Source organism: Pristiophorus japonicus, chromosome 3 (assembly GCF_044704955.1).
Source record: "Pristiophorus japonicus isolate sPriJap1 chromosome 3, sPriJap1.hap1, whole genome shotgun sequence".
Classification (NCBI taxonomy): domain Eukaryota; kingdom Metazoa; phylum Chordata; class Chondrichthyes; family Pristiophoridae; genus Pristiophorus; species Pristiophorus japonicus.
In genome coordinates, this window is record NC_091979.1 from 196,429,653 (window position 1) to 196,443,570 (window position 13,918).

General features: G+C 49.3%; 1 protein-coding gene across 3 annotated transcripts in view; it reads right to left on the reverse strand.

Annotated features, from left to right (window-relative positions):
- LOC139260061 (disintegrin and metalloproteinase domain-containing protein 23-like) overlaps positions 1–13,918 on the reverse strand; it is a 304,045-nt gene that overhangs the window by 97,119 nt on the left and 193,008 nt on the right. For all 3 annotated transcript variants that reach the window (XM_070876183.1, XM_070876182.1, XM_070876184.1), the window contains 2 exons: positions 10,480–10,570; positions 1,369–1,420 (listed from right to left, as the gene is read on the reverse strand). In XM_070876183.1, coding sequence (XP_070732284.1) covers positions 1,369–1,420; positions 10,480–10,570 — 143 coding nt within the window. The remainder of the gene's footprint in view (positions 1–1,368; positions 1,421–10,479; positions 10,571–13,918) is intronic.

Here is a 13,918-nt window from a genome sequence, read left to right on the forward strand (position 1 = left end):
GGTTGAGTAGGTTGGGCCTATACACATTGGAGTTCAGAAGAATGAGAGCTAATCTTATTGAAACTTATATGATAATGAGGGGGCTCGACAAGGTGGATGCAGAGAGGATATTTCCACTCATAGGTGAAACTAAAACTAGGGGACATAGTCTTAAAATAAGGAGTGCCCATTTAAAACTGAGATGAGGAGAAATTTCTTCTCTCAGTGGGTTGTAAATCTATGAAATTCTCTGCCCCAAAGAGCTGTGGAGGCTGGATCATTGAATATATTTAAGGTGGAGATAGACAGCGATAAGGGAGTAAAGTGTTATGGGGAACGGGCAGGGAAGTGGAGCTGAGTCCATGATCAGATCAGCCATGAATGGCAGAGAAGGCTCGAGGGGCCAAAGGGCCTATTCCTGTTCCTATTTCTTATGTTCTTATATTCTTTCCTACTAGGCCATTGGGGGACCAGCTTATTTTCATTTCCTTACACTTTATTTATCAACAGCAAAAATACTTGAGCAGTCCATTCACAATAATCAAAGAATCGTACAGTGCAGAAGAAGGCCATTCAGCCCACTGTCTATCCTTGTCAATCAGTTAGAGAGCGCGGGGCTCATGGCTGTAAGGGGCGTCATTTCCAATGGCTTACCTCATTGTTCATTGCGGCCTGCTAAACCACATTACTTTGCATGCAAGTTCAAGTTTTAGTTCATCGGCAATGCAGGATTGCCTCTGGAAGCCTTACCGTTTGCATTGGGGACACGGAAAGGTATCTGGAATACACCCAAATCATAAGACATGGCTATAGATTCATTTAATATTACACTTACTGGGCTGCCCTCTGGAACTTAGAACACTGTCCACATTTCTGGTCTCCGTATTACAAAAAGGATATAGAGGCACTGGAGAAGTTGTAAAAAAAATGTACAAGGATGATACCAGGTTAGAACTATCAGGAAAGATGGAAAAAGATGGGACTCTTTTCTTTAGAAAAGAGAAGGCTGAGGGATGATCTGATCAAGGTCTTTAAGATTATGAAAGGGTTTGATGGGACAGATGTATAGAAGATGTTTCCACTTGTGGGGGAGACCAAAACTAGGGGTCATAAATATAAGATAATCACTAATAAATCGAATAGGGAATTCAGGAGAAGCTTCTTTACCCAGAGAGTGGTGAGAATGTGGAACTCGCTACCATATTGAGTAGTTGGAGATTAATAGCGTCGATGCATTTAAGGGGAAGCTAGGTAAGTGCGTGAGGGCGAAATGAATAGAAGAATATGCTGAGAGGGTGAGATGAAGAGGGATGGGAGGAGGCTCATGTGGAGCATAAACATCCGCATCGAATTATCTGTTTCTGTACCGTACATTCTATGTAACCATACCCTGCGTCTTCCATGATGCATCCCGCCCACGAGCCTGGACACTCGCATTCCTCTGAAAAAAAATAAAGCACATCGTCAGCCTCGAGGCTCTGTGTTCAGCCTTCACTTACTAGTTTTATTGCCATGTGGCCTAAAGGACTGTACCCCACAGTCATCCCATTTTAATTGCGACGTCTTGACATTAAAGAGTGTCACTGGAAAAAGAAGCAGAGAATACCCCTCCCCCACCCTAAAACCATACTCCCGCCCCTGAACCTAATCCCAACCTTTCAGCGTATCGCATGGCGAGAGGGGTATACAGGTGCGAACTGGGTTCGACATTTTGATTTGGCTAGGACAGGGTACAATGGAGTTCCCTGAGATAGCACCACAGTTAAAAACAATGCCACGTATGCACATACTGTTAATTGCAGCTAGGCTAAGACTTTGTAGCTTTGAGGAACAGGCTTGAGGGGCTGAATGGCCTACTCCTGTTCCAATCATCATTTGAATGAACATTGGTTTTAATTATGTACCATCAAAGTACAATAAGGTGCCTTCTGAGTAAAAACTGAGTACATACTATGGGCTCAATTTTCCCGGGTCATTTGCGGCGTTTTTTTGGCGTGCCGTTTATTTTGCCGTATTTATTTTTTCAAACTGATTTAGTTACAATTTTTCTAGGCCAGTTTTTTTTTTGACGTCATAGCTCCCTCATGTCTGCGGCAGTTTTTTCAATTGTTCGCAGTTTGGCCAATATTTTTTCCTCCTAGGTCGGTGTATCTGGCCACTCCCGAAAAACCTTCTGGGCACTTAAGAAAAGCAGCGCACATTCACAAATCTGCGCTGAAAGAAGTAATTGTTTTTAAAGTGAAGATTTTGGAGGGAGTCAAGAACACTGTCAAAATCAATAATAAAGTTCAACTTTTTTTTACCTGTCAACGTAGAAGTGTAAATTTGTTGGATTTCAGAAGTTTTCTCATTTTTTTACTCACTCACACGCCACCACCAAACGCCTTGAAGCAGGGCTGGAGGGTCGTAGGTTTGGCCGGCAGAATCAGCCTTGCGCCCGGACACAGCGGCTCGGGGTTCGGCTACAAAACAAGCCGTAGGGGGGGAGGGGGGTGTTATGTATTGATGTGTGTATCGTCCTGGTACCTTAAATGTAATGTAAGCACAATGCTACACCACAGAGGGCGCTGTGGTGGGAAACCTGGAAGTGCCTGCAACAGGTGCTATAAAAGGCTGACCACCACACCTGAGAGGCACTCTGGAGCTGTTCAATAAAGGACGAAGGTCACAGCAGTTAGATCAACACCAGACCGTGTGGAGTCAGTGATTTGTGTGCTACATACACCACATTGGCGACAAGGAAGCGGACGAACTCCACGCAACTATGGCTACTCTGGGCTCGCTAAAGGATTTTACCGTGGGCAATGATTGGGAGGCCTTTACGGAAAGGCTCGAGTACTACTTCACAGCAAACGACCTGATGGAGGACACGGACGCAATGAGAGATAAGCGTAAGGCGATATTGCTCTCCAGTTGTGGAGATGAGGTTTACTGTCTCGTCAGGGATTTGCTGGCACCCGGGAGCGCCAGGGACAAGTCATACGAGGAGCTGACTGAACTCATTCGTGACCAGTTGAAACCGAAGGAGAGCATCCTCACGGCCAGATACAAATTTTACCATCACTGCAGACCCGAGGGCCAGGATATCACCAAATATGCTGCGGACCTCAGGGGACTCGCGGCGCCGTGTAATTTTGCCGCACACCTTGACGAGGCGTTATGGGACGTTTTCGTTACGGAGATTGGCCACGAGGGCCTCCTTCACAAGTTACTAGCCATGGAACCCACAGTCACTCTGACAAAGGCCATCACCATCAGCAGGGCACATATGACCTCGACTTGCAGCACCAAGCAAATGATCCACACAGTCTCGAACCCAGCAGGCACTGTCCACAGGATAGCGCCTAACACGGACAAAACTGCAGAACGTGGCTCTGCCCGGGACAGAGAGCACGGACCTTGGGGTCCTGGAACTCAGAGTCCGCTGAGGGGGGCCAATCAAGCAGCACCATGCTGGCGTTGTGGAGGAAGCCATGGGGCTCACCGGTGCAGGTTTGCGGAGTACACGTGCAATACCTGCCACGTTAAAGGCCACCTTCAGCGTATGTGTAAAAGAAATCGGACTCACCGTGTGGCTGTGGAGATGGGGAATGATCCATCATCCAGCGAGGAGCAGGCAGAAGAAGATGAGGTGTTGGGACAGTATACGTGCACCGACGATTCGCCCCAGTGATAATGGAAGTAAAAATCAACGGAGTCCCTGTGAGTATGGAAGTGGACATGGGCTCGGGTCCGTCGTTAATGAGTCGGAGAACTTTTGATAAACTGTGGATTAACCCAGCTGCACGACCCAAGCTGGTCCCGGTCACGGCGAAGCTGCGTACCTACACCAGGGAACTAATACCTGTTCTTGGCAGAGCGATGGTGCAGGTATCCCACGGGGACGAGACGCACAGTTTACCTTTGTGGGTCGTTGCAGGCGATGGGCTGACACTCCTTGGCCGGAGGTGGATGGGGACGGTCCATGGGAGCTGGGAAGACTTCATTCCTCCACAGGCTGCTGCTCCCCGGGGTGCTGCCTTGCCCCGGGTCCCCAGAGAGCAGCGCCGACCGAGCTGGAGCTGCAGCCTCAATTCACCCACAGGCAAGCAGAGCAAGCCCCAGGCCCGGGCCTCACACAGAGATCCGGCAGCCTCAGCCCCCACAGGCAAGCAGCCCTGCAAAGAGGGGCCTAGTGGGAGGGGGCGGGGGGTGAGCTGGCGGGGAGCTGCGGGCGGGGTGCGAGGGATCCAGGATGGCTGGCGGATTGGAAGAGCCCCGTCGAGGAAGGTGCCGTTGGGCGGGCCCCGCCGAGGAGCTGTTAGTGTCGAGTGGCGGCAGCAGCTGGAGGTCGGCGGCCACGGCGGCCGCAGGGAAGGCAGCTACGGTGGCCGCCGGAGAAGCGACGACGACGGCTGCAGGAGAGGCAGCAAGTCAGGTGGCAGCGGAGGGGAGCGGAGGCTGCGGCGGCGGAGGGCATCCGGAGCGGCGGAGAGCAAGATGGCGGCGGCATCGTGTTCAGAGCAGCAGAGCATCAAAGATGGCGGCGTCCAAGGAGAAGCCTCGTGGAATCCTCCTGCATCAAAGATGGCGCCTTAAAAAGGAAATGCACCCAGGAGTCTTAAAAGGGCCTTACCATGAGGTGGTCCCCACAAAGGACTTCTGTAAGGCAGAGCGAGTCTAAAATGTGAGATGGCGAATTTATTACAAGAATTAATTTTTTTATGCTGAATGGCCACTGTATTTGTGTAAAATAATGGATATGAAGTACAATTAATGATAAGGGCTAACAAGGAAATCAGGGATCCGTTACCAGTCAATGTACCAGTTAATGTACCAGATAACATGTACCATACTAACGCACTGCCTATGCCTACCTGCCTTCCGTTGGACAAGTGTGATGTTATGTATTGATGTGTATATCGTCGTTCTGCGTCCTGGTGGGGGGGAAGTGTGATGTTATGTATTGATGTGTGTATCGTCCTGGTACCTTAAATGTAATGTAAGCACAATGCTACACCACAGAGGGCACTGTGGTGGGAAACCTGGAAGTGCCTGCAACAGGCAATATAAAAGGCTGACCACCACACCTGAGAGGCACTCTGGAGCTGTTCAATAAAGGACAAAGGTCAGAGCAGTTAGATCAACACCAGACCGTGTGGAGTCAGTGATTTGTGAGCTACATACACCACAGGGGGTACGCGGAGAGGAGAGAGAGCGAGTGAGGTGCCGATCGGAAGTCTGACAGCCCGGGGAGCGAGGTGCCTTTTGCACTGAAGACTATAATGAATGGGGTTGGGGTGGGCGAGGGGGAGAGAGAGAGAGAAGGGGAGAAGTCACAAGACTCCAATTTGTAAAGGGAGGGGGAAGAGAGGATAAGTCACAAGACCTTTGGGTATGGTCCATCCATACAGACCTTGGGGAGAGAGAGAACGGTGAACCTGTCCTGCCTGCCTGCTTTCCTGCTGTTTTGAGCTTCTTTCAAAGGTAAAATTTAAGTATGGGGGCAATACTGACAATGGCATACCTTGTGCGAGCTTTCTGCATCATGGTGCTACGTAAGAGACAATTGATTTGACTTCATCGCATCAGGAAAATGAGAGCCCATAGGGTGCTGGGCAGGAGGCCTTACCCACCTCGGGTATATCGAGACAGAGTTGTACCTCTGTATCTGATGCAGACTGTATCTGAAAGCTGTGTTTCCGCAAGAAGTTGTAAGTGAGGTCTGAGAGTTGGTCAAAGCAGACCTGCAACTAGGAACCATCAGGAGGACTGCTTTGTCAGTTGAAGTGAAGGTTACAGCTGCACTTTGGATCGTTTCAAGCTACAACTGGGGATGTGTGCGCCATCTCTCAACAGGCAACACATGTCTCTATTCGCCAGGTGACGGCTGCACTGTACGTGCGTAGGAATGACTTCATAAAGTTCCCCATGAACCGCCCAAGCAATCCATGACAGGGGTTGTGGCTGCTCCAGGATTGCTGGCTTCCCAAAGGTACAGGGCTGCATTGATTGTACCCACATCACCTTACGAACACCTTTGGAGGATTCCGAGATGTACAGGAACAGAAAAGGCTTCCATTCAATTAATGTGCAGCTCGCGTGTGACGACATGCATCGTATCATGTCAGTTGATGCAAGCTACCCTGAGAGCAACCATGATGCGTTCATCCTACACGACAGCGTTCTATCTGCCATGTTTCAGCAGCAGCAGCCAGAAGGGCAGAGCTGGCTACTGGGAGACAAAGGGTACGACCTCACCACCTGGCTCATGATGCCCCTACACGTAATCCGGACGGAAGCTGACTGTGAATAAAACATGTTGCACATTGCGACGCGCAGCATCATAGAGAGGACCATTGGCATCTTGAAAAAGTGTTTCCGATGCCTGGACCATTCCGGAGGCTACTTCTCCTGAGATTGTCGGTCAGTTCGCTGTTGTGTGCTGCATGCTGCATAACATAGCCATCATGAGGCAGCAGCAGCTGGTAGTGGAAGACCTACCTGTGGTGAGAGTGGCTGATGATAATGATGTGGAAGATGCAGGTGATGAGCAGGAGGAGGAGGAGGAGGAGGAGGAGGAGGAGGAGGAGGATGATGACGACGAGGATGAGGAAGCCATTTAAGTGCCTGAGGCCGGAGCACGACGATGGAGGAGGGCGGGCCATCGTGTCCCTTTAACGATTGCTCGAGCCTTGCGCCAGCAGCTCATCCGTGAACACTTTACAGATGCCTGAGGGCTCAGCGACAGCTATTCCACATGGACTGTTTGGAGCTGTTCCGTAATGTTGTGTTGTGTTACTGGAACATGATTCAGTTTTAATGTAAAATATATTTTATTCAAAAGTTTACAATGTACTTAACTTATCTTTAATAAAATTATTCTTGTATCAAACTTTACTTTAAGATCACTCTTTAAGATCACTTAAAAACTTTAAGATCACTTATAAACTTGGAAATTTTCGTTACTTCCAAAAAACTTTTAATATCAGTTACAATAGTAACAATAATAACAACAACAGCAGCAAAGAAAGGCTGCACCCATCTCTCAATCCCCTTATTCTCAGACCGCCCGCTGCGCTTGGCCTTGGACACTCCACCACCCCTGCCCACAGGCAGTGGCGCAATGTTTCTGGGCTTGGTACCAAGCTTATGCTTTCTAATATCTCGGGTATTGCGCACCTCTTGAGGGGGGGGTGGGGGGCATTGGCGTCAGGTGGCAAGTTGGAGGGTCCGGCTTTGGGCTCTTCAGAGGCTGGGTGGGGATTGGAGTGGGAGTGGCAGTTGATTCTGTCAATGGGCGCGGGGTCTGGGCGTGTTCCCTTATTGCAGCAGCCAACTCCAACATACCGTCCCTCATGCACCCTGACACTGTCTCAATGACCTACAACATTCCCTCCCTCAGGGTCAGTAACATGGTTTGCACTACCTCTGACATTCCCTCCTTCATGGCCACTATTCCCACACTGATGGTCCCAGATATCGTTCCCATTTCTCGTGTCATTGCTGTTACTTCTCCCGACAGTCCCGTTACCTCATCACTCACCCCACTGATAGCATCCAGGTGTGATCGGGTAAGGTCAATGCACTCCGCCCTCAATTACATCATCTGAACCACATCTGTTAGATCCTGCGTCTCAGGAGAGTGTAGTCAAGCTCTTCCTTCCCCTCCTCCCCATGGGTGTGGCTCACACCCCACCACTGGGACTGACAACCTTGGACGGTGGGGCCCTGGTGTGCCTTGCTACACCCCACCACTGGGACTGACAACCTTGGACGGTGGGGCCCTGGTGTGCCTTGCTACACCCCACCACTGGGACTGACAACCTTGGACGGTGGGGCCCTGGTGTGCCTTGCTACACCCAACCACTGGGACTGACAACCTTGGACGGTGGGGCCCTGGTGTGCCTTGCTACACCCCACCACTGGGACTGACAGCCTGGGACGGTGGGGCCCTGGTGTGCCTTGCTACACCCCACCACTGGGACTGACAGCCTGGGACGGTGGGGCCCTGGGTGTGCCTCGCTGCACCACACTACTGGGACCCACAACCTCGGAAGGTGTGAAACCATGGAATGTCCCACCAACACTCAAACCACTCGTCATGGAAGGGGCTGTCACCTCCATGAGCGGCACCTCCTCTGAAGTCAGTACAACAGTGGGAGCTTCCTCCAGCTCCATCCCCTCCCCCTCACCCCCATGTTGGTCTGGAGGGTTGGATTGGAAGATGTTTTCCTCTTCAGGCTCGGCCGCGTCTGAATCTTCTTCTGCCTCAAGTTCTGCATAATAAAATATAGCAGTCAAATAGTTAGCAGCAGAGGAGGGGGCAGGGTGGGTAGCATGAGTAGGCTCACACATCGCAGGCCAGGCAGCAAGCTGATTTAAAGCACCATGATGAATTTGCAGGACTTACCCGCTCCCTCGAGTGTGGGCCCAGCTTGTGCAGTACTGATTGATTTTTTCCAGGCAGGACCCGTCAAAGCAGCGACCCTCTGTTCCAAGGGTGTAGTGGGTGCAGATTTGCCGGGCCTTCTCCTGTTCGAGCCCTTTCCCTTTTATTATGTGCCACCTTCCTCTGCAAAGATGAAAATGTAACTTTTTAGAGAGGGTGTCTTTCTGCGGAGTGGGACATATACAGCTGGTCACATTTACAATAAATGAAAATATTACTTACACAATCCAAGGTCCTGCCACTTCTTTTTACATTGGCCTCCAGATCTCGTGGTGGTCACCACTGCGCAGTAATCTTCTGCAACTTGGTTCCAGCGTTTCTTCATTTCTTTGGGTGGAACTTTTATGTGACCTCTGCTGGTGTCCAGCTCCTGCCATCTGTTCTCAATCACAGTAACTAGTGTCTCCACTTCTTCCTGTAAGAAATTCTTGGTTCTTGCTCCGCATTGCATCTTGTATTGCTGCAGCTGTGATTTTTCCAATGCTCTCACAGCACTCAACGTTCTCACACACACAACTGGCTCTTTAAAAATGACCGATTGCCAAATCTGAGCTGTACAGAGCATGCGCGTCCATTGGAAAGACATCAAAAACGTAACTTTTTTCCCCACTCATGCGCAGAAGGTACGGCTTCGTTTTTCGGCGCAGACAGCAGGCACCACTACCCCCACCCCTCCATGAGGACTTTGGCAAATTATTTCTGCCGCATTTCTGGCCTAGAAAAATGAGAGTAACTCGGGCAATATGTCAGAAAACGGGCATGGGGAAAATTGAGCCCAATAATTTGTTAAGATAGCAAGAAACTATTTCTTCTGGTGGGGCAGTCCAAAGCAAGGGGGCATAACCTTAAAATTAGAGCTATGCCATTCAGGAGTGACGTCAGGAAGCACTGCTTCACACAAAGGGTAGTGGAAATATGGAACTCTCTCCCCAAAAAGCTGTTCTGGGTGGGGGTCAATTGAAAAGTTCATAACTGAGATTGATAGATTTTTGTTAGTTAAGGGTTTTAAGGGGAATGGAACCAAGGCGGGTAATGGAGTTAAGATACTAATCAGCCATGATCTACCTGAATAGTGGAACAAGCTCAAAGGAAATTGTCAGCATGCATGCAACACCATACCTCTCTGTATACGTGCTAGGTAGTGGAGGGAGTCAGAGAAAGTGCATAAACCGCGTGCAAAGTAACCCTCCATTGTTTGAGTTGAAGGGACAAGTGGTTACTGTCTCTCTGTGAATTGACCCAAATGGTAATTTCAGCAACAAAAACTTGTATTTATATAGTGCATTTAATGTAGTAAAATGTCCCAAGGGACTTCGCAGAAGCATCATCAAAATTTGACACTGTGCCACATAGAGATATTGGGACAGGTGATCAAAAGCTTGGTCAAAAACGTAGGTTTTAAGGAGCGTCTCAAAGGTGGAGAGAGAGGTAGAGAGGCACAGAGGTTTAGGGGGGGATTTTCAGAGCTTAGGATCTAGAAAGCTGAAGGCACGGCCGCTAATGGTGGAGTGATGAAAATCGGAAATGCACAAGAGGCCAAAATTGGAGGCGCGCAGAGATCGCGGAAGTTTGTAGGGCTGGAGGAGGTTACAGAGATAGGGAGGGGTGAGGTCATGGAGGGATTTGAACACGAGGATGAGAATTTTAAATTTCATGCGATGGTCAAAGGTGTCACTAACAATTTGAAGTTTGTACACACACCAGCCTCTCCCCCCTTCACCCAGAGCATCCTGGTATCTTGGGATTTGAGTGCAGACACCAACCGCTGCACACATCGCTGTATATGTTTCCTATGTATGTGATCAGTGGCAAAAAATAAATGGTATGACCAGCACAGGAAGGAACAAGGTCCAAATCACTCTGATGGATCTGCTCAGAAGATGCTGAAATAAATTGGTGCACAAACTGCATCCATCGTTTACGCGTTCTTGCACCCAAGGTTATGGATCTGATTCCCAGTAATCGGAGCAAAAAGATCCCTCCCTCACTGAAGGTCCTCTGGTGTGATTACAATGCTATTCACACCTCATTTTAGGAGCACATACCCGAACAATATTAACGGTACTTACTTTTTCTCTTAGGTTCCGACTCCCACTGTATGCCTATGTTCTGTGCAAGGCTCTGCCCCAATACCACAGTCATCAACCACACTTGTCCATACTGGATTTGAGAGATTGAAATAAGGACAATTTGAATTAGTTAACTAGAAGCACGGTACATGCTGCAAGAGTATTGTTAGTGCCGAGAGGCAGTTCATGACTGGCCCTAATTGTAAAAGCGGTGAGCTATGAAAAATGATTGGGTAAGCTCAAGCTCTCCAGCCTAGAAGGTGGTTACGAGGGGATCTCCCGGAGGCATATAAAATATTACATGGTACAGACAAGGTATAACCAGAATATTATTTCAAATGAACCCAAGTCAGTTCAGTCAACCAAAGAACATCAATAAAAGTGATAAATGTTTGTAATAACCTGCTGTATAAAGTAGTAGAGGCAATAACATCAGACATATCAAAATGCAGCTGTATTCTATAGCGGGACCGTGATGGTGGGAGATGGTTAAACCTTGTTTGGAGAGTTAGGCTGGAATTTTCTGGGGTGGTAGTGGGTGCGATCAGTGGCGTGTCGGGTGGGAAAGTTGTTATTTTTGACAACGGGTCATGAACCCGCTGTCATCTTGCTCGCGTGCACCTTTCCCACAGGTGGGTCTGTCATTGCGGAGCTGACCCGACCGACAGCTCTGGGGGACCCAACTGAAATCATTACCAGGCACTTAAGAGCCTTTTTTTGGGTACTTTTTAAATTTCCCTGCATGGCCATGGGGTTCACACAGCTCAGGAACCACGTCTGTCAAACTGAGGCATGAGTTCCTAGGCCACTGTTCCAGCTGATTATTTGACAGCATGAAATGTACAGTAAAAGCTCCCACCTGACAGATCATCACTTGCCTCAGGCAGAAGCTGTTGTTCAGTCCATTTCCAGCACAGATTCTGCCTACTGCAAGTGTTTCCAACAAAGTCTCCATCCAGTGTCACCTCATTGGAAGAACTCTCTCACCACTGACAGAATGTTTCTGTCATCATTACTTCACCTGCCATCTATTCCATCAACATGGGTGCCGTTTTTACTGTCTCACCTTGATCCTTAGAATCGGACCACGATCAGCCCCAACACCAGCAGCATAAGGCACACCAGCAGCACCAACAACAACATCACCAACGTTCTCCGCAATCACCTGATGCTGCCCAGGACAGAGGGCATCAGCACCCAAGCACATTGCTGCCCAGGAGGCCAGGGATGGCCTCATCATAACCAGATTTAGATCACTTTACACTGTACACCCATATGGCTGCCACATGATGCGCCAGGTTGGCACCACCCACACCAATACCATAAAGCATCCCGACAATGACCAAGCCATTCCTTTCATACTCATCACTATTGCGGGGTGTACTGTTATCTCTCACCATTCACTGCAACTCATCTAATGAGATCATTGATGTATTTGCGGCACTGCACCCAGGTCCTCCTGACAACATTCCTGCTTGTGACCTCCTCTTCAATCTGCAACCAGGCTGTCTTGGTCTCCTGAGGAGGTCTCTTCCACCCATCAGAAGGGAAGAGGATCTCCCTGCGTGCTCTGATTCTCTTCATAAGCATATGGAGGGAGTCATCAGAGAACCTGGGTGCAACCCTCTGCCTCTGTACAGCCATTTTCAGTGTTTGCAGCATGCCAATGTTGTAGTACACTGGCAGCACTATGTTAGGTTAAACTTCAAATGTAATGTGGCGATGGCCCGTTTAAAGATCCCGCCTAAAAACGCGTCATGAATAACCAGCTCCAAGTCATTGGGCCAGATAATGTATTAGGCAGGCCTAGGCCCCGCTCATTCCCGATATCCCTGCAATTTGAAGTTTTTAACCAAGGGGCCGAAACTGATGGCCTTACCGCCCATTGCTGCCAAGATCTGCCGACATTCCTCCTCGGGTTCCGCCCTGTGCGAGTTTCCATTTGGTCTGGAACGGGCGGGAGGGAAGAAACGCCGGGAACCGCCCGCTGACATCAGCGGATGGCCAAATATCGCAAGTGACCTTCCACCCGCGAGATGCCAGATTGGTGGGGACGGGAGTCGGCGGCAGGATGGGGAAGGACCGCTGCGAGGAGGCTGGTCTATTCCCGACAGTAGATATGAAATCCTGCAAGAAAAGGTTAGTAAACATTTTTAAAATTTGTTCTTTACAGCAACTTACCTAGATGGGGTCCCCTCAAGGTGTCCCGATGTTTTTTTTGGATGATTTTTATTTCCAGCTGTTCGACCCTCCCTGGGCCCGACTCCATCCTCGGCAGCACTTGGGCGGCAAGCGGCTTTGCGAGAATGAGAGCTCCCGCCCGTTGCCGCCCAGATTGACAGCATAAGTCCCTCTTTTGCCGCCGGGCGCCCTTTCAAAGGACTTTTTGCCGAAACTCCCGCCCAAAGTACCATCAGGTATCTCGGCGGCCATCAGTGGTCCTTTGTGTGGCACTTGAGTGGCCCTTGGCCTTCACCAATTTTGGCCCCCAATTTTCTTTTGAAAGCTAATATTGAATCTGTTTCCACCACCCTATGAGGCAGCGCATTACAAATCCTAACCACTCGATGTGTAAAATAAATTTTTCTCATTTCGCCTCTGTTCTTTTTTGTCAATCACCTTAAATCTGTGTCTTTTGGAAAAATCGCCACCTCCCCTTTAAATTTTGCCCGCGAGTGGTCAGGAGCCCAGTACGCGCCACCCGAAGCTGTTGCAGTCATCACCCGCTGCAGCTTCAGGGGACGCAACCGAATTTTCACTCTGGGGCGAAAACGGTTTGCTGCACATGGTGATGACATCATCATTGCCAATGCGGTACAGCGGGGCGCTACCAGTTATAGCCGCGCCTAAACTCACATGGAAGCTTGCGGGAGTTGCTAGCAGTGCCACGCCCAGGTGAAAAGTCGTTTGCGCCCCATTAGCTTCTCCCAGGGGTGCTAATGGGAGAGACGCAAATACCCCAAATTTCTCCCCCTATGCCTCTATTTACAAAGCCTAAGATCCCACATGCTTTATTAACTGCTTTGTTAACCTATCCTGCCACCTTCAAAGATTTGTGCACAAACACCCTCAGGTCTCTCTGTTCTTGCACCTACCCTTAAAATTGGACCACTTAGCTTGTATTCTCTCTCCTCATTCTTCCGACCAAAATGTAGCACCTTACACTTTAAGAAGTAGGAGCAGAAGTTGAATTTCTGGGTTGAATTTCATCTGCCACGTGTCTGCCCATTCGACCAGTCTGTCAATGCCCTCTTGAAGTCAATTACTGTCTTCCTCACTGTTTACTACAATTCCAAGTTTTGTGTCATCTGCAAATTTTGAAATTGTGCCCTGTACCCCCAAGTGCAGGTCATTAATGTACAGGAAACTCTCGTGTATCCGGATCGCTCGGGGATTTGGCAATTCCGGGTAAACAAATTTTCCGATAGGGCAAGTTTAC